Here is a 21877-nt window from a genome sequence, read left to right on the forward strand (position 1 = left end):
TACTCAAAACGTTCCCTATCAAAATTCCAACAGTGTTTTTTGCGGACATGGAGAAGAATGCTCTCCAATTCATATAGAATTGCAAGGGGCCCTGAATAGCCAAATGAATTCAGAAGTTGGAGTATTCACACTTCCTGACCTCAAAACAATACAAAGCTACAGTAATCAAATAGTGTGGTATTGGCATAAAGATAGACACATAGACTAGTGGGACAGAATTGAGAGTTTAGAAATAAACCCATACATATATGACCAACTGATTTTTCCAAAATTGTAGTAAAATACATATAAAGTTTATTATCTTAACCATTTTTAAGTGTACAGTTCAGTGACATTAAGAACATTCACATTGTTGTACAACCATCCCATCATCCAACATCAGAACTCTTTTCATCTTGCAGATTTGAAGCTCTGTACCCATTAAACATTAATATGCCAATTAATTTTTGACAAAGGTGCCTGTCTATTCAATGGGGAAAGAATAGTCTCTAACAAAAAAAAAATGGGTCTGGACAACTGGATTTCTACATAGGAAAAATGAGGTTAGACCACTCTATTTCACACCATATATAGGAATTAATTCAATATGGATCAATACCCTAAATATAAGGGCAAAACCCATAAAACTCCTAGAAGAAAACAAGGAAGTAAATCTTCATGACTGTGGATTTGGTAATGGATTTTTAATATGACACCAAAAGCATAAGCAATAGCAAAATAAATAGATAAGTCAGACTGCATCAAAATTAAAAGCTTATGCATCAAGACATTATCAAGAAAATGAAAAGACAACCTATGGAATGTGAGAAAATACTTGCAAATCATATATCTGAATAAGGATTTAATACCCAGAATATATACAAAACTCCTACAATTTAACAACAAAATGATAAACAACCCAATTTAAAATTGGGCAAAGGACTTAAATGGACATTTCTCCAAAGAAGGTATACAAAGGGCTGGTGAGTACATGAAAAGATGTCAATGGCATTAATCATTAGGGAAATATTAGTCCTGAGATAGCACTTCACACCTACTATGATAGCTATAATTGTAAAAATGGAAATTGAAAAGTATCAGTGAAATTGTGGACAAATTGAAGCTATTGTATTTTGCTGGTGGGAATGTAAAATGGTGCAGCCCCTGTAAAAAACAGTTTGGCAGTTCCTGAAAAAATAAAACAGAATTATATGACCTAGCAATTCTATTCCTAGGTATATACTGAAAGAACTGAAAAGAGTGACTCAAACAGATAGTTATGTGTCAGTGTTGACTGCAGCACTTTTCACAACAGCCAAAAAGTAGGAAAAACCCAAGTGTCTATCAGCAGATGAATGGGTTGATAGGAACTACTATTCAATGGACTATTATTCAGTCATAAAAAGGAATGAGGTTCTGATACATGCTACAACATGGATGAAACCTGAAAACATTATGCCAGGTGAAAAGTCAGACACTACAGGACAAATACTGTATGATTACACTTACAGGCAATATCTAGAATAGGCAAAGTCATAGAAGTGGAAAGTACCTTATTGATTACCAGGGGCTGGGGAGGGGAGAATGGGGAGTTATTACTTAATGGTTGGAGAGTTTCTGTTGGGAGTAATGAAAAAGAAAAAAACATAGTGGTGATGGTTGCACAATATAATGCCATTGATTCTCAGACTTAAAACATGGTTAAAATGTCATGTTTTATGTTATATATATTTTACCACAGCAAAAAGACCCTACTTGAGCCAGAGCCTGAGCCCCATATGGTTATTGGAGGCTCATTTCTTTCAAGAGATGAGGGGAGAGACATCAATACATCAATTCAGGACCAAGGAGAGGAAGAATGCCCTTCTAAAGTTTAGAATCTAAACCTCAGGGCTTCCAATTTTAGTTTGTGTCGGATTCACCCCATCCAGGTGGTGATTATTCCTACCTAGAGATTCTAATTTGTTAAGATGAGGCAGGCTGGAGCATTGATATTTTTAACAAGCTTCCTCCAGGTAAGTGAGGCAAAAACAGTGAAAAGTATTTGGCTTCTGCTGTTGCCAGAAAAGCCTGTCTAAAATTTGCCCTTTTAATGCCAAGGTTAGGTTCCTGCTGTTGGCCTCTCCCGCTCACAGCAAGGGCTCAGGACTTCTGTCTGCACCCCCAAGTCTAGGGACTAATCAGAGGGTCAGTCTTCAGCTGACTTAGCACCAGGTCACAGTGACTCAGCACCAGGTCTCAGCTGTTCCTCCAGATCTGTTCTTGTCACTGAGCTCCAGTCTTGCTCCCATTTTCTATCCCAGTTTTGTTAATTGGGTCTTTGTTTTGTCACCAAACCCCTGTCCTTTTCTCACCAGTTTTCTCAAGGGAAACTGTCCCTGAATCTTGGTCTCAGGACAAACTTTTCATGTCTTACTGAATTTTTTGTTACTGTTTTTAATTGAAAGCTCTCACCTTCAGTACTCTTTGTAAGCCCCACTCTGTTCCCCAGTTCTTCTACCAAAACACAAACTTCCTGTTTAAATTCCCTTTTTCTCTACTTAATCTCCAGGTGTTTGGTGCCTTCCTTAGGTCCCCACTTCTGACTCCATTTACCTTCCTATGAACATCACATCCTGCTAGTCCATCCCAGCAAGCTGTAGGCCAGCTCAAACACACTGACACCCAGCCCTAGCCTTATTCCCCAGGATTTGCCTTCTCTTAGATTCCTGTGGTCCTGATGCTTGTTGGAATACCCCTCATCCACTGCTTCTGCTGCCCACTGAAGGGGACAGCAAAGGAATGGAAAGTTATGGGCCTTTTCAATGTTTCAGGTGCTATACTAGATACTTTGCAGATGGTATTGAATGTAATAGCTTATTCCAACTTTTTTTTTTTTGATAAAAGTATGACACCAAGAGATAAGGTAACTTGCCCAAGGTAAGTGCAGCTGGTATGTGACAAGACTAGGAAGTGAACTGAGCTGCCTCTTAAGTTTTTGCTTTCCACTTTATTTGGGTCTGGGCTGCCCTGTGGGCTTGCAGGTGGGAGTAGCACGACAGGTCTCCACTGCTCCCTTTCTCTCTCAGCTCGCTCTCCCACACCAAGCGGAGTTGGAGGCAACCAGGTACCTCTCCTGGTTTGTTGAGTATTCACAGCATGTTCCAGTGTCCACATAAAGTATCTTTTCCCTTGCTCCTTACATTCTCAGTTATTCTAATTTCTTTGTGGATGAAAAAGTTAGAAGTATGTCTTTTAGGTTGCATATTCATAGCAACAAAACTCCTAAAAACACCGAAGAACTAAAAAATGCTAGAGACTATACAGTGATGACCTGCAATCTGTAACTATTGACCAGAAATACTTCTTATACCTTCAGCAAATTAGATTGGCTTGATATCATTGTTAACAGAAATCCACTTCTAATCTTTGACAGATATATAGACCAAGAAAGGAACCCCTCTTGTTGAATTCCTCAGTTGTCTTATTTAGGGGAACTACTTCAGAAGGCAACTGGCTCATTGCCAAAATACCCATAGCATAGCTGAAATTTCTGAATTTCTCTACAGAGAAAGTCTCTATAGGATTCTGATGATCCTGTTAACTCTTCGTATTTGTCTGGTACTATACAAATTTTTCCTGGATTCCTTTAAAGCAAAGGCAAATGCAGTTTCCATCCAGGTAGAATTTAAAGACCAATCATAGGTATAACTACTGTAAGGAGGTGAATTTCAGTTCCAATAGAATTTAATCAATTTCTATTAAGGAAACTAAAATTATTCTAGATACCCAAGCACCAAACCTTGGAATGACTTTTTAATTCTTTTTATCTGCCCAGTCCAGTCAGTCACCATATTCAGCTGACCCTCCCCTCCCTCCAGTCATTTGCTCAAAAGCCTTCCCAATTGTCTTGGAATTAAGGCCAAACTCCTTGGCTTGGCATTCATGGCAACCACAATCAATTCCCACTTACCTCTCCAGCCTTATTTCCTATGACTTCCCTATACAATTTATGGTACCAGAACATGCTCGTTCTCACTCCTATGCCTAGTTCATTCCATTCCCCCAATCCAATGCCCCCCTCTTGTAACCTGAATGCTAATTTTCCTGTCATGCTTGCTCAAGCCTTGCTTTCTCTGTGGAAAATTTCCTGATGACATCCATACACAGTTCTGCTTTCTCTCTTTCTTGTTTGTCACACAAATCACACACACACTCTACTTAGTGATCCTGATATCTCATAAGTATTCAGTAGAGTGGGCAAGAGGATAGACTCTGGAGCCAGACTGCCTGGGTTGGTATCCCAGCTCTGCTGTTTGCTGTGTGCCCTCTGACATCTTAACTTCTCTGAGCCTCAATTTCCTCATTTGTGAAATAAGGTTAATAATTGTACCTCATAAGACTTTTTATATATAAAGTAATTTTCCCTTTTATGCAGACATTCCATCTTCCTCACCTAGTGTTTGCTTCTTGAAGGTTGGTATTGGCTATTTATGCCGCTCATCCTGATTACCTCAGAGGGAGCTCCAGTTTAGGTAAAGAATATGTTACGGAGGAATACATGACTGAGAAAAGTGTATCTTGCAAATGTAGCTTGTGGAATAGCACAGATAGAAAGAAATCCTTAAGGAGAGGAAACAATGCTTTGCTCTGAAGTAAAGGTGGGAAATGAGGTGGAGGGAGGGGAGAACATCAGCAATACTCCTGGAGGAAAGGGGTTTTCAGATCCTTAGGGAGGAGAGATGAAAGGATGGCCAGTGGCTTTGAGGCCCAGTTTATTTCCTTTGGAAAAGGAAGAATGCCTTTGGCCCCCAAGTCAGGGGCTGGGGTTGGGGGGGTCCTCTGATTCTAGAGAGACTAGTGCTCAGCTTGGGAAGTAGAACTGCCTGCCTGTTCATGAGTAGCTTGAGGCTGAAGGGAGCAGAGAAGGAATTACAGTTTTCCCTTTTGGGATGCCCAGCCCTGCTCACTGGTCTTGAAAAGGAGAAAAATGTCCATCTGGCAATGCAGACTGAATTTGACTGGTGTGGTCCTTGGGCCAAATCACTTAGGATGCTGTGCTGTGCAACACACATGTGGTGGTGTTGGTGGAGCTAGTGTATTGGTGTGTGTGTGTGTGTGTGTGTGTGTGTGAGAGAGAGAGACAGAGAGACTGGATTGATGGGGGAGTTGAATATGACAGGCTGTGTGCATGGGGGGGCATTCAGGCTGCAGAATGGTGTAAGCTGAGAGGAACACAGGCCAGGGGCATCCATGCTCGAGTGGGGAGTGATCCAGGCTGTGGAATGACTCCAGCTGGGGAGATAACGTCCTGGGGAAATTTGGGCTGGGGGATATAGACTGAGGGGATAGCATTCTTCCCTTCACAGGAGATCCACAAGGGAGAGAGATATAGGCGGGATGATATAGTCTGGTGGGGAGAGATGCAAGCTAGGGTGCATTTAAGCAGGGGGGATACAGGTCAGAAGAGGTTCAGGCTGGGGTGACAACTGTTTGGGGAGGGATGTGGGTTGGCAGGGAGTATGTTGAGGGTATATAGGTGGGAAAGGATACTGGCTGGGAGGATAAAAGCTGAGAGGGGTACAGGTTGAGGAGCAGTAAAAACTGAGGGGCCATATAGGCAGGGGCCTGATGGAGGCCAAGAGGAGGATACAAGCTGGGAAGTGATAGAGGCAGAATGGGATGCAGGAGGCAGGCTCAGCACAGACCAGTGCAGAGACTGGGCATCAGAAACATCGCCATTTGGAACCTAAGTGCCAAGACAGAGGTGTGCCAGGTGTGATGGGGGCCTCAAGAAAGCACTCCATCCAGCCTAGGTCCTCGGGCAGTTCCCTGGAGGCAATGCTCTAGGTGAGCCTGAAGCTGGGTGAGCACCCTCGGCCAGACAAAGAAGAAATGTGAGACAAGTGCTCAAGTCAGATGAAAGGGTGGGAGGCCAGGTGCAGACGCAGCAGAGTAAAATGTGATGCTTAGCTGCGAAACTAAGTCTTCAATTAAGCCATAGAACATCTTTCTCTCCCTTTGAAACAGGGTAGTGCCCCTGAGGACAGCCCTGTGTAGGATAGGAGGAGCCCTGGACTACAAATCCAGAGCCATGGCTTCCTGGCGGGGCTGTGCCCTGCACTGGACAGTGTCTTACTGTGTCTCATTTGAAAAAAGGGAAATTGGAGCAGAAATACCCCTCCATAACTATAAAGTGTTTTGTGGTCTCTTAAGTAAGAAATAATATTGAATGTCTAGGCCAGACACTATTACATATCCACGCTGTTTTCAGCTATGTAAGTGAAGTAATTGGCTCTAGTTAAGAGAATTTTCATAAAATCATTTAAATATCAATCTCAGAAAATTTTAAAATGTTTTCTCCCCATTTAAGAATATTTGTTTGAAGAAAAAAAATCAGTGTTGATGAGGAGTCCCTGGAGGACATAGTCTAAATTACTTAAATTCCAGAGCCTCATTGATTACATTTCTCTGGTGAAATTCCAAGAAAATGTTACAGAATTATGACAAAACTACCACTCTAAAATCTATCCCCAGACAATTCTTCTTCCCATCATAATTTGAAATTTAAGTAGAGAGGGGGAGATATCAACAGGCTCACTTCTGCTCTCTGGAAGTTCCTCAGGGGGGAAAAAACCCATTAGCCATCTACCCAGGTAATGACCTGCTTTTATACCTGAAAATCAATACTTCATCAACTGGACCTGCACTCTGTTTCAAATCATAGTATTTATTGAACATGTAATGGGTGTTAAGGACACCATGCTAAGTACTTTCCACATTATCTCATTAAATCCTCCCAACATGGATATCAGAACTATTATTATCCTATTTTGAAGCTAAATACACACTCCTGTTCCTAAACAATACTTAGATTCTAGAATATTGTTTGCTTTCTTGTCCTAGAAGGCCAAGAATCTCCAGGCAGCGTGTGCAGCAAGGTCTACTTCCTTCCATAAGGCACAGCCAGAATCTACCAGTAGGGAGAGACACTTTGTAAAAAAGGTGCCACTTGTGGATTCCCTGGTCTGAAAATGGGCTCGTTTTTGGAGAAAGCCTTTCTCACAGTACCTCTCTCCCTGTGTAGCTATTCCGCTTCAACCAGGGAGGCTATTAAAAATGCTCAGAATGGCATTAGCACATACCACCCAGAAGACTGCACCAGGTATGCCCACCCCCACTTTTACTCTGGGATGGTGGGAAGGTAGGGGGGAGGAGTTGAGGCTGGGAAGGGAAGGGCTTGGCCTAACAGTTTAGGATAATGGCTTTTCACTAACTGATGTGGAAGTGCTTCATTATTTTAACAACCAGTGTGTATAAAGTAAAACTCCACCCAGGCCCAACCCCACTGAGCTTTCCCGAAGGAAGGGTGCCCCCCAGGCCTATCACCCCCATTCCCAAATTGTACTCCTCAAAGTTTCTATCCTCAAGGCTGCCCCTAAAGAAGACTAGTAGAGGGAAGGAGGAATCTAGGCGTCTCCTCTATCCCTTAACTCAAGTACCTTCACTCTCATTTCTCTGCTCAAAAGTCCACCTTCTGGGCCTAGAGGTAAATGAAAGAGGTAGAAAGTAGAGGTAACCATCTTTCTCTGTGATGGGAAAAATATTTGTATTGTCTAATATTTTAATTTCTTCCATATATTTATCATCTGCTTAAGATGCTCTTCATGCCAGCTGCATTTCCCCCTCCCAGGTAAAGGAGAGAGAGAAGAGAAAGGCAATTGCTTACATTTGTGCCTTGGGCAAAAGAAAGCCAGTAAAAGTGCTTGTGAATGACTAATGCATCGCATTGTGTGGGATTTGGTCATAATCTTCAATGCTGCCTCAGGTACAGCAGCACACGGGCATTCAAGACCTGAAATCAGAAAGCATCAGGCCAAAGTGCTCAGGCTTGCATCTTCAAAACAAGGAACAATGTACACACTAGAGAAGATGTTAAACTTTCAAGACAGCATATAGAATCTAGGGAGCAAGATGCATGGGAAAAGGAAAACAGGTAAGAAGAACTTACTGGAAAAATGGACTCTAACAGGGAAAGAAAACTTTTGTTTATGGATGAACCAAGCAGAACATGATCCGAGTGAAAAGTGCTCATCCATATAAGAAGACTGCTGAGGACAACATCATAAAATGAACACGAGCTAGCAATGTTAAGTGCCTTAAAATGCCTTTTACAAAGAAAGAAATGGAAGGAAAAAAAACATGTCACTGTGCCTGAAAATCCCTTATAGAAGGCTCCTCAAAGCAAAAAAAAAAAGAACATTACATGATCATCCCATTTATCTTGACTGGAATCTTTTGGACACAATGCTTTTTCTTCTTTTGTGGTGATGCCTCACTCTTTAGAACAGTCCAAAAGTAAATAATTTTCTCTGTATGAGACATATTTTCAGTCATTCTTATTTTGAAGAAATTTTTTTCCCCTTTGGCTATTTTTGTAAACAGGTTACAGAGGAATTGCTTTGAACTGATTTTGCAAAGTGTGTCTTTTATGTCTATGTCATAGGTCCTGACAAAGAATAAATAAACAAAACATACTGCTCTGGCTGTTTCAAAGGATTTGGGCCTTGATGGAGTAAGAGTTCTGGATTTAGCTTGAAGCAGGTTTTTTTTTTTTAATCTTACCCTCAGGGTATTTCTTGTTTATAAATGACTTCTCTTTAAATGAATGTGAGCTTTATCAATTAAAAAGATTGCAGACTTGTGGTTAGAAGGGGACTTGAGATATCAATTGGCCCAGTTCTCTGGTTCCAGGCAGGGTATATACCTGCACAAATCAACTCCTTCCTGTGGGATGTAAAGAATTACTAAATCCTTAGTCTCAGAGGCACCTACATTGGGATGTATCTACATTGCATGAAGTTAATTTACTCCATCCTGAAGTCTCATCAAACTTCCTTGACATCCTAGGATTCAGTTCATGCTTCATAGTTGTAAAATGAGCATTACTGTGTTTATTGTGGTAATAAGCTTCTGACCATAATTAAACAGTCAACAAATGCATTTTGAACACCTGTTATACCAAGACACTGCTGTAGGTGTTGTGGGATAAGCCTATATAAAACACACTGTCTTGATTCTGAGAGCTTATAATTCGTGGTGGGGGGAAGCTGGTTACACAACACAGGTAGTAACTATATTAAGTCATGGACTTTCCATAGAGATTTTATCAGAAATTTCCTCTCTGTAATAGTAGCATGAAAAAAAGTGATGGAAATCAGTACCACTTTTAGATTGTTGAAGGAGAATATGAGAAATTTTGTCTGATGTAATTATTGGTAATGCTTATATGTGTTTAACTTTTTCTGCTCAACTAAATTTAAGATCTATGAGGACAGTTGAGTTTGGTTATGTATCTTCACACGCAACACATGCTTTCTACAAAACAAGAAGTTTGTTGATTAATAATGGAGCTACACTCAGTGCCAAAATAAATGGAGAGCCCACATTAAATGATGCCATACTCATTGCTTAATGACTATAAAACACAAACTCAATTCTGCTGCCATTTAAAGACAGTTTGGTCAGAAGAATTAGCCAAAATGTATAAAGACAGGGAATTTAGGGGGTGGTTCATTGCTACACTGCAGGAAAGTTTTTTTTGTTTTTTGTTTTTTTGGTACTGATGTCCATGCCATATTTAAACCTTGGTAATCCAATGTCAAATTGTTGGTCTTATTTGGTAATAAGCCCTAAGGATATCTTTATTGTAGTGGTATTGACACTCCATTGATAGTATACCGTTTTCTGCTTTTACTATCATGTGCTGCAGATTGAATATACGCTTGTGTATCCTGAATGTGATGGAAACTCCTGAGTCATATTTTTAAAAAGTAAAATATGCAACATTTGTTGTAATGTAAATTATAAACAATAATGCAGTTAGTCGCAGTAACTACATTTGGTACTTTTCCCACATTTACAACTATTCCCATAATTTCCTTGTTGAGTGAGCCAGTGATGTTTCATCAGAAACCCCAGCCCAGCCAGAATAAAATTCATACTTTTTTATAAACCTAGAACAAAGGAGAATATATAACCTCTTTCACTAATCTATTTCAGTCTCGAAGAATTTTCTCTGACAAGAGTGCTTCCTTGGGCCTGAGCTTTGCCCTTCTTGGTCAAATCATTTTCTTTAATTCTATCCTTGGTAGAGGCAAAGGGGAGTAAACAATCTTTCTTTGAAATATAGGCAGTAGATGTGCATACCATTATGTTAATAATAAATATCTCATGCCCATTATTTAAGATAAGGAATCTGTTAAAGACACCAAATTATTTCCTACTAGGCATATTAAAAAAAGAGACAAGGATGGAGATAAGACTCATTTGTTTGATATAATAAAAGACAATTCATATCTTTTCTAGATTTATAAGTGCTATTTTGAGTAGTTATTCATAATGACCAATTCATTTAGGATTGAAGGGTATATTCTACAGGAGACATTGGACCTTTGATGTTCAAACCTCTTAAAAATAATTTTTACAGTCTCACAAGGACATTATTTGTGGCTGTAAAAGAAAAAAAATAGATTTCTTCCTTGTAAATATTTTCATCCTTGATTTTATCTAAACAGTTTCTTGTTAAATGGCTATATTATTTAGAAATTTTGTTTTTGTACCCACATCAGCAGGCCTTTGCTCTCTTATCTTGCACTTTCAAGGCAATAGAAAGAATTCCCTTTGTTAGAACTGAAGAAGAAAGTGCACAGTTTAAAGAAATCTAACATTTTATAATATAGAAAATGCATTTTAAAAAGCAGGTAATGCTAGAGGGAGTAAGGATTTGATAATATGGGTAACTTGAACCACTGTATTGTACATTTGAAACCGATATAAGATCATATATCAATGATACTTCAATAAAAAAAGAAAGTGATGTAGTACATAAAATATTCTTCTTCTATAATTATAATAGTTTTCTTGGGAAGAGCAGAGATGCAAGAGGATTCCTGTGGGTGTTGGCATAATAAGAGTTAAATAATAAGGATAGGTAAATATAGTGGGCTGTTCACAGTTAAGAGCAACTACAATGTATAAAAATTTGCTGTTCTAAGGAAAGCCATTTTGTTATTGGATTTATTCTACTTGTCTTCCCAATAAACTGTATACTGAAGACAAAATTTAGCAGAAGTTAAAAATCCAAGCTCATCAGCATTGAAGTAGGTCATGTCAAGTGTTCTGAGGGTTTTGGATATAATGAAAACATCTATCAGAATTAACAAAACTGATTCTAATATCTTACCATTATTTACATCATCAACACCATAACCATCAAATATTATTCAATACCCAGAGTGAGTACAGTATGCTTAGCAATAACTATTTTACACTGAAGTCTACTGCTGGGAATTTCAACTTAAAAAATTAAAAGCAACCAGGAAATCTCCAATAAAAAATTAGAGTCAGGAGCAGTTGGCAGAAAACATTGGGAGATGCCGAAAAGCTGATGTTCATGAACTTTTTTTTTTGCGAGGCCAGAAAGGGAAGACAGTCTTTTGCAGTGAAGATTTAAATATCCGATTTGCAATTGACCCCAATTCTACATAGCAGCTTCTGTCCTCCTGCAGGGCTGGACCTCTTTGTTGGATGCCTCAGAAGCCTATAAGGACAACAAAATCCAAAGAAAGAGTTTTAGAGGGTTCAAAAATGAAGCGAAGAAGTATCTCTGAAAGACTGGAATGGTTTTGAGGAGATTCCAGGTAAACTCAACTTTCCAAGAAGATTTTTCCTCATGTGCCTCTTTCATTTTGTTTTATGGCCTCATATGCTTGTCGCTAGTGTAATTTCAAATAAAAACAAAACAATCTAAAACCAAAAACATCCTCAGGAAACATTGGCTCTGAGTCTGGGGAAGTCCTGCCAGACGGTTTTTAAGAGCCCTTATGTGAGCCTTAAGTGACACTTACCTTGGTAACATCAGCCCCACTCAATGTCTTGTCCTCATTTTTACAAGATCAGGAACCTAACTTCTGTGGGCATCAGAAGTAGATCCGTTACAAACAGACACACATAATTCAGCTCACACTTATCTATTTCAGCAGTGCCTTGTGGGCAATGCACATGGAAATAAGCTTTCGGACAGTTACTTGGCACGTGGGAATCAGAATAAAGAGAATAAGTGACATACTATGAAGCATTTCCTCCCAATTTAGTGATAGCCTCACCAGCGCCCCCATGTTGCTCAGGTGTGCATTGCCAAGGCTTTCCTCACTAACGGAATTTGAAGGACGTTGTCCACTCCTTGCTCTTGGATTTGGTTATCTGGTCCTTTGCGACATATGACTGATTCTTTTCTGGCAAAGGCTTTTCCAACCAGGACTAGGTAATCATGTAGAAGTGCAAAGGCTACCAGATAAAATAACCTTGTAATCCCCAAACTGCCTTCTGAGCTTCCTTATTACCTTGATTTTTGGGTGCCCCCCCAACTTTTTTTAATGCACACATACAATTTTTTGCTTTACCTATAAAAGTTTAATAACACTCATTGTGTGTGGATTTACTATTTTGACTTTTAGAGTACAAATTCCCTTGATTTATAATTTGTTTGTGTGCTTGGGTGGAAGAGCAGATCTTATTATCACTGCTGTGTACCAACAGCAGATAAATTACATTGATCGGAGTTGTTTAAAGCAGTACAAACCATTTGGGCAGGATAAAGGAGTAGTATAAATGAGTTCCAATAAGACCACCTTACTTTAATTGTATAGCTGAATAATTTTTATTTTGGAAAAGGGAAGTAGGAATCCTGTGGGAAAAGGGTAATTTCGGAGAATGGAAAACTGAGCGTAAGGCAGGCCTGGGGAGTGGTGTTCTGTAGTAGGGACTTAGAGTATTATGTGTCCCTAAGGAGAACACTAGGATGTTAGAGAGGGATGCAGAACAGGATGCAAGAAAATGTCAAACTTTGACTGTTTCAGGTTTGCATGTGGGGCTGGCCCTAGAGGCATAAGGAGCTGGAATCCTTTTCTCCTGTTGTCTTCTATTCTGCTTGATCCTCTGGTCCCACCTTATTGGTTTTTGTTGTTTCTGCTGTTGTTTAGTACTGTTATTTATGTGCACTTGGGTCAAGTAGACACAATTTTGAGGTCTAGCTGGGAATTTCACCATACTACATAACATTATTTTTAAGAAATGTGGTCTAAATTTCAAACAATTGACATAAAAAAATGTGGAAACACAATTTGTTCATGATGTGTGTGGCTGATCCCATGGAGGGTATTGAATGAAAATAGAAAGCTGGTCACAGTATAATGCATTATATTGTATTACATTGAATACACATCAAAAACAGATCTTACAGATTCAATTCAATTCAATTCAATCACATTTCATTCAACTATTGTTGACGACCTTTCTGGAAGTACAAAGATGGTATCTTCTAAACAGAGGTGGAGTGAGTAAGATAACTGCATCCTTGTGCGTTGTGTTAGATGTGTGGCATCAAGGTGTGTAAGATAACTGAAGACAGCTCTTATAAAGAAGGGGTTAATAAGTTCAAGAGATACTATATGTGGAAAGCGTGTTGCAAATGTCAAGTCTGTGAGGGTTTTTCTAGAATGGGCCTTTGGATTCCTGACATCCCTCTCTACCCACAATTGGGAGTGATAGATAGAGGAAACTGAGTCCCTGAGAGACTCACGAACGGAGGTCGTGAATTCCAGGTGGCCACATTAAAAGACCTTGGGCAAATTACACAGCCTTCAGCCTCAAATTTCTCCTCTGTTAAACGGGATTACCAATATTCATCTTTTAGGGTTACTGATTAGATTAAGCAGGTACTGAGAGAAGTGCCTAGAATTGTGCCAACCTCAGTAAACTGAACTTCTTATTAGCAGTTATTTTCAACTTCTTCTCTGAGTGACGGAGAAGGGGACACTTTCTGTACAGCTACTTTCCAGGGTCCTACTTAGAGTCATGGCTGAGTCATACCCTTTCCACATGGAACATCCTGCAGCCTCCAACTTTCCCTCCTTGCCCCAAACCAGGACCAGAGAAATTCGGGGTCTGCTAGCGAAAACGGTCTCTTCCCCGTAGAAGAGCTGCCGCAGAAACCCTGTTGTGAGAGGAGCAGCAGGGCAGGAGGTCTCTGGAGGGGTCCCAGGACCCCGGATTGGGGCAGGACCCAAGCCGGCGACGCGGCCCCCATAGAGCGGAGGCGGGGCGGTGGGCGCCGAGGGGCGTGGAGCGACGGCATCGGTTGTCAGTGCCCGCGGAGCCGGGGCGGGCACATCTTCCTGCCGCCCAATCCCCAGCCGTTGTGGCGGCCTCATGAATAAGCAACAAAGCGAAGCGCCCTCCCCCTGGCGTCCCAGACAGTGGAGGGAGCCGCCACCGCTGCAGGGGCCGCCGCGGGGATGCCGAGCGCTGGCGCCGCCGCTCTCCGCGCTTTGCTCCGCTGAGGGCGCACAGGTGAGCACGGGCCCGGCTCCTGCCACGCCGGCGGCCGCGGCTGCGGACAGGGTTCCGGGGCAGAGACGAAGCCGGACCCCCGGCGGCGCGGGGTCTCCGCGGGAGCGGTGCAGTCCGGGTAGTGCGGCAGTCCGGGGTGCACCAGGCGTCAGCCCTGAGCCCCCGCTGGCACGCGGTGCCCCGGCGCGGGGTGCGCGGCGGCAGCTCCGGGCGCGCGGGGCGCGGCGCGCAGGCCTCGGAGGACTCGCGGCGCTCCTCGCAAAAGCCCAGCCTCCCGGCTCCGCACCAGCGAGCGGGCCTTTGTGCTCCGGAGCTTGCAGGGTTGGCTGCTTTTGTGTGGGCTTGCTTTCTTCTCTTCCTCCCCTCCCAATCTCACAGCGGAGGTAGAGAAGTTCCCGAAGACTGCGACTTGCTCCTTTCAAAGCATGGGTCGCAGTGTCCCCGATGCCAACCAGTGTCCAGCAGCCGAGGGTGCTGCCGTGGCCACCGAATGTGTTTTGCTACTTTGCAGAAACAAACAGTTAAGTGTTTAGCACAGAGATGTCACGAGAACCTCCTTGCCTAGACCCTGACCGGTTCCCCAGGACACGCAGGAGGATGCTCCTTGAAAAGGTCGCTTAATTGGAGAGAGGCCTCAGGTATAGACGCGGAGGAGGTCAGTCTCTGTTTGAGACTCCAGAATGGTTGGGAGGTGCTGCCTGCCTGGAGGCGCACAGATGTCGCAGGTGCGTCCTGGTCACCGACAGAACCCGACCTGTGTTGATTGCAAACATGTAGAGCTCTGGGTGGCGACCTGGCTAGAAGCAGCCGCGGGGAACAAAATGTAGGACCCTCAAGAGTTTTGAGTTCTCACAGATGGGAAGTCTTTGCCTTCCCAAGTTGATCTGGAGGTTCTGCCCGGATCTTGGCACCTAATTTCAGGGCAAAGCTGATGTGGAGAGGAGTGGGGAGAGGTTGCTTTAAAGTGTCTGCTTTCTTTCTCTGGAAGTTTTAGTTAGAAACATAAGGGGGAGTGAGAGTGATTCACAAAACCATCCATAGAGCTCTGAAGGATTTCTTCAATAGGAAGCAAGATGTGTGATTAGAATTTGCATGCCTCCCCTTCCTTTTTGTGTACTTTCTTGATCGCAAGTGACCCAAGGAGTCTTCTTCAATCCAAGCCTGTTCAGAGCCATTGGCTGACTTCTGCTCACTTGCCAGCAGAAGCCTACACTATAGCATCTACTGAAAAAAATCTCAAAACCGGGGAGAGAGTTGACAGCATCAGAACAGTGCTACTTTTACAGACAGTACAGATTTAAGGGTCGTCTGACTTTCTGTTATGAATAAGGTAGAGTTATATTTGTCATAATAATGAACCAAGCACTTACATAGCAGACTTGATATTGATTGCGTTTATTCACAAATCTCCCTAGGCTCACTGAGTCTAAGGTAGCTACAGCAACAGAGCCAATTAGGGAGATGTGGATTTGTCTTTGTTTTCATGGGAGGCTCCTTACCGTTATATTCCAGTGTTTCCTGCTAGACTTTCCAATATCATGATTGGTATTACAGAAATAGTTTGATGGGAAATATCAGTGTAGAATCAAAATGAGGAAGATAGACTTGCTTGTTACGGAAAATTTCCACTCTTCAATTAAAGGTGTACTTCACTGTTTATTCAGCAGCTATTTGCTGGAAATGTTGTGTATGAAACTGTATTTTTGTTCATTTATTTTGTTTATTCTCAAATAGGGAAGCTGACTGTTCAGAGGGAACCTGAGTTTAATCTCTGTAAAATGAAAACTCATTCCTTAATTAAGATGTGTGGTTGTTTTCCATATAGTGTTTACTGGGTGGTTGTAAGAAAAGAATCTGAATCAAGTTTCAGGTTGAAATGTTGCATATTATGTTTATTCTCTGAAATGTCCACCTGAGGATTACCTTCTCCTTAAATGCCAACTAGTACATAGAGATTTTGTCAAACAGGTGAGGTTTGCGAACCACAAAGAACAGAAATGAAATGTCAGATTGGGTCATTGAACAGAACTGTATGATGGATGGAGAAGAACTTGTCAATTAAGATTGATTAGGACAGGATTGTGCAAACATCAGACAATTCCCAGGTCACTTTGTCTATATGACAATGTGAAAGGGGAAGCTCCGTGAAAATCTCCAGGAGAGAAAAGGATATTAGGGATGCTTCCAATTGCTCACATTTTTGTAGTTTGAGGGAATGCATGTCAGTGCTACACTAATATATTTCACATTGTATGATATTTAAAACTTGTTCTTCAAGCTGTTTTCATGTCTATTATCACTTTTTTGTCTCTCTTTCACCCTTTGAAGAAAACAGAATGAGCATATTATTGCCACTTGGCGGTGAGGGAACTGAGTTTCAGTGATTTGCCTAGGGTAGACCCGGAGCTTGAAGCCAGTTATTAAAGCTCAAGTAAAGCTTCTTTTACCAGGGATAGGATGATGCTGTAAGGGTGGTAGGCACAGATATCTTCATGTGTCTCCATCGCTGAATTGTAGATAATAAAGCTTTGGGCTCAACTTCCAGAACTTAGCTTTCATCTGCAGGCATGGTAAAGTACTTGGCTGGTATTTGCCAGAGTTACCATCTTGACCACAGCCAACTTACCCTCTTCTCTGAGAGCACGGATGCTGCTTGCCTCCTGGGGGAACATGCTTTTGTTTGTGGTTACTGCATTCTCCCTCCTACCACTGTGGTTGAACATGCTGCTGAAAGGATTATCTGTCATTCCAGCTACTTAATTCATAGTGAAGGATGACTGGGGCCAGATGATCTTAAAAGTCAATATATCAAGCCAGCGACAGTTGTCAATAGCACAGTGAAACAGAAATAGGATACTTTAATGCTTTGTGCTGCAGCTGGGATAAAGTCTTGATAAGCTTGGCTTTAGTCAAATGAAATAGTATTGGCAATGAGAGCCTTAAGGACTAAAAAAAGAAAAGGTAACACAGTGACACACCAGTCACTGAGGATCAGGAAAAGCACAGAATGGAAAGATTATTAAGATTCAGACAAAGAAAGGAAAGAGTTTCCTTTTACCAACATCAATCAAAAAATCACTAGTTGGATTTTAAAAGGTGAGATGGTAGTGGGGAAGCAAGTTGACCAGAAGCTCTGAGACTTACCATTTGTTACTGTTGGTCTTTTTTTTTTTTTAATGAAATCAAAAGAATATTTCTGCTCTATTTTCTCTGAAGACTGAAGATAGAGCAGAAATGAGAATACACAAGTTATTATATTAAGATGATACATTAAATAAATAGCTAAAATTGGCTTTGTGATGAACAAAACATACAATTAGAAATGGCTAGACCATGAAATGTCATTGAAAATATTACAATGTAAGATACAGACTCTAAACATTATTTTTCACATGCTCAAATGATTTTTCATGTTTACTTCACACCAGCAAACATTTATTGAGCACCTCCTCTATGTGCCTACAACTATTAGCAATTATATGGCAAACACAGGAAACTGAACATATGTGTCTGCGTGTAAAGGACGTAGTGTTATGTGAGGTGACAAGGCTCACAGGAGGATTTGTGGGTGGGAAGAGAATGGGCAAGGCATTTTTGTGACAGCAGTTAATGAACAGGCCATGGACCTGGGGGGCCAGGGTTTCCTGGACCTGGGATACGGAAGACAGAGGGAGTGTACGGCTAGTGTGGAGTCTTGAGCAAAATGTAGGAACCTGAGATGAGGAGTATCGCTCATAAGAGGGCAGTGTACTCAACTGCTGACAGTATTGGTCCTAGGCAGTAGTGGTATGGGACTGCAGCAGAGATACAGAGTCTGGCAATTGTATGTTTGAGGTCATTAAATGATGTGCTCTGGAAAAGCAGGGAATTGTAGCGGCAAAGGCAGGGAACTTGGAGTCTGACCATTCACTAGTTCAAAAACAGACACCAGCGCACAGGCAAGTTAATGATCCTCCAAAAGGCTATAGTTTTCTCACCTAAAAAACATGGAATAATGGTAATACCACTAGTTGTAAGGACTAATTTGGATAATTTACATAAGGCACTTACAACACTAGGCACATAGCGTCCACAAATGGTAGCCATTTTTGATTAATTATTGCCAACTTTATTAATAAATCAACTGGATTGTATAAAAAGAATTGGAGAAGAAAAAGTCTAAACAGGATCATCAATTAAGAGACAATTAAAATAACAATCCAGTGAGGTGAGGAGAGGGGACGATTCTAAGGGCTATCCAAAGGAAGGATCCAGATCGGCAGAAGTCGTGAATCTAGAATGTAAAGCTGAGCAGTTCAGATGACACCAACGTTAGGCGAAGAAGATGGAGTGTTTGAGGTGGCGTCCAAGTAACTTACAGGAGACAATGAGAGTCTAAGATTAGGCAGCTTTCTTCCCAGAACACTGTAGCAGCTATTTATGGTTTATCCCAAGAAAAGGAAATTAACAGGCAGACTATGACCAGGCTTGGGCATGTTGTATAGGCCTCCTCTGTCTTGGGTACTCTTAAGTCAGTGCTCATGTTCCTTATAGACATGGAACTCGGTTTACTGTGAAAAAAGTGGCTTTGTCATTGATGAGAATGCTTTAACACACTGGTTCCTCTGTGTGTCTTCATTTTGTAACACACTGAACAATAGCAGTATACATTTTAATATACATTGTAGTTGGAAAAATATTGACCAAGTGTTTAAAAAAACCTGAGTATTTAGTCTAACAAGACGGCTAAGACTGGATTTTTTAGGTTGCCTTTCATTTGTCTTTGAAACTTGCATATGCCTAGCCTTGAAAAAGAAGCAGATTCGGGACTGTATCTATTTAAGATAGTCAAAGATAATGCCTGACAGACCAGCTTATCTGCCCACGGGTGGCAGAAATGCAGTAAATTGTTCAGAAGACTGCTGAGCCATTAGGATACCTTGATAGCAAGTGATAGACAAAGTGCTACTGACTTGCTCTGAAAGGGATGCTTTTCAAGCTAGTAGAAGCTGATATCCACTCTCAGCAATTTTCTTAGAGTTTATTTATCGGTGTTAACTTGCACTGAGGGATAGAGTGAGAAGAATGCAGCATCCAAGGTCAAGTGTAAGGGAAAAGTTAGAGAAATGCTCATTCGTTGATTAAATATTCTTATGATTGAGTTAATTTAAAATAATTAAGACAATGAATTCTAATAAGTAATGAAATCTTCTCTCCCCCTCCCCCAGCAAAGCGGGCTAGAGACATTCATCTGTTTGTTCAGTCAATATTTACTGAGCATTTTCTCTGGGCCAGGCACTCTGCCAGGAAGGGTATACAAAGCTGAAGAAAAAAGAAAAGGCCTTTTGCCTTCAAATTATGATTGCAGATGATTATTTAGGGTTTATAAATGTTGTCACTGAATTGACAAGGGTCAGTCTTTCCTTATTTATTCTCTAAGGTCATGCAAGTCCCAGTGGGGGCCACCAAGCTCATAGAAGTGGCTCTCTGAACCTGTACTGTGCTTTGAAAAGTGGAGAAAGGCCTAGAACTTGAAGGTCATATACCAATTTCTCTGAGTTGTAGACATGTCCCCTGCAGCCACTTCTACAGGCTGTCTTTTCTGATTCTTTTAAAGTTCAGGCGTTGCTTTGGATAGTAGGGAGAAGGAGCATATGGTTGCAATACACAGGTAAAGAATAGGCTTGCAGTTCACCCCCACTTTTTCTGTAGTAATTGGATTTAGAAACCAGGTGGCTGACACCTAATTGCAGAAGGAAAGTTTTAGAGCAAAGGCAGAATTCCCTTCACGTAGTAATTCTAAAGCTCAAGATCTAGAAGAAAACAAAATTTTGAAGGAAAATTTCTGTTTGGAAAAAGCAATTGAGGTTATATTAAATCTTTATGATTTGTCTACCCCACTACCCTGCTGCAATATGATTTGTTCATAAAATTCTCCTGTCAGTCTACATGACTCCAGACACATAATGAAACTGTGAAGCATTCACTCAATCATTTGAGTGCCTTGCCTATTTGATGGCAAAGTTGTGGGAATACAAAAACATCTCTTTTGTTTTTTTTTATTGTTTTGTTTAACTCTTCATGTTGTCAAAGGAGAAACTGAGACCATTTGCACAGGATTGCATAGCAAGTTTTAACAGTAATGTTAAATTAGATTCAGGCATCATTTTTCTTATCCTAGTCCTTGTCCCTCTGAACTCTGCTGCCATTCATGATAGCCTATTTCTTTCAGGTTTTTTATCCAGAAACATGCGTTCAGGTAGACCAAGCTTTCAGGCTACCACTGCTATCTTCTGGGATGTTTAGTAAGATTTCACTGAATGGGAAAATATTTGTTCAGGAAAGGACAGCTCTCTGAAAAGATCAGAAATGAACCAGAGAGTTCTATAGCTTTTACAAATGTTCAACTACCTAGAGTTTCATAGTTTGATTTATCTGTACAGAAATCCAAAAATGTAGTTTCATCAACTGTGAACACTCTTTCTTGCTTTACAGCTCTTACAGTTTTTTTTTTTTGGTATCATTAATCTACAATTACATGAGCGACATTATGATTACTAGACTTCCCCCATCATCAAATGTTTTTGTTTTAAGGAAGGAAAATAGTGAGAGCAGACCAAGTGCTGTTACCAGATCTGTTACCTGGCTGTGACCTGGGATGCTTTATGGTTCATCTAAAGTATCATGGTAACTAACGTCCAGAATGTTAACAGGCTTTGGCACATGCTATCCCCCCTTTTTCAATTATCTTTCTCATATTTTCTCCTTTTAAAACAATGCTAGCTGTCTGTATGTAACTTAATATTTAAATACAATTGCTTCCAACCCTCATCCTGTATTTGGGGAACTGTAGTATTCCTCTTACTATCTGAGGATTCTTGGAGGTAGTGGTGGTGGCTTATGTTTCTCCTAGTCACTTCTGGCTTCAATTTTCTTCTGCCACTAAATTTATGATCCCTGATATGCTGCTCCTTTCCTTCACGTGTGCACCTCATGACATCATTCCATTCCTATATTCTCCCAAAGTACTGCGGATTCAAGATTTCTGTGTAACAGATGCCCCCCAACTCGGTGGCAAGAAATATTTTTTATTTTGTCCCATTTCTGTGTATTAGGAATCTGAGAGTAGCTTAGCTGGCTGGTTTTGGCTCAAAGTCTCACAAGACATTACAGTCAAGATGTCAGCTGGGGCTACTACAGTCATCTGGAGGCTTGATGGGGCTGGGGGATCCACTTCCAAGATGACTTATTCACAGGGTGCTAGTACTTTGGCAAGGGCTCTGATCCATGGATTCCTCTTTCCTCATGCAGAAAAATGCAGCTTTCTTTTTCTCTTCAGCTGCCTAGATCATGCCCTGAGGACTTGACCTTTTCTCCATCTTAACCTAGGTAGGTTAACGGTTATACATGAAAGTATAGCTTTTATAAAGATAAGATTTTTATTTTAGAATTTTCATTCCTAGGTTTAATTTTCTAGAAAATTTGCAGCATCTGAGAAATTCCTGATGATAGAAAGAGAATGGGCCCT

General features: G+C 41.1%; 1 protein-coding gene across 7 annotated transcripts in view; it reads left to right on the forward strand.

The window, feature by feature from the left end:
* Positions 1-21877, forward strand: part of ARMH4 (armadillo like helical domain containing 4) — a 155103-nt gene that overhangs the window by 26643 nt on the left and 106583 nt on the right. For 2 of the 7 annotated variants that reach the window (XM_036918827.2, XM_057488419.1), the window contains exon 1: positions 14245-14370. The exons of 2 other annotated variants lie outside the window; for them this stretch is intronic. Coding sequence is in view for 1 of the 5 variants with exons in the window: in XM_036918862.2 (XP_036774757.2) it covers positions 11640-11660 (21 nt within the window). In the remaining 4 variants the exon portion in view is untranslated. Of the gene's footprint in view, positions 1-7045; positions 7124-11528; positions 11661-14244; positions 14371-21688; positions 21739-21877 lie in introns of those variants that run through there. 3 more of the 7 variants (XM_036918875.2, XM_036918869.2, XM_036918862.2) reach the window with 3 other exon arrangements.

The sequence above is a fragment of the Manis pentadactyla genome, chromosome 11 (genome assembly GCF_030020395.1).
Source record: "Manis pentadactyla isolate mManPen7 chromosome 11, mManPen7.hap1, whole genome shotgun sequence".
Lineage (NCBI taxonomy): Eukaryota > Metazoa > Chordata > Mammalia > Pholidota > Manidae > Manis > Manis pentadactyla.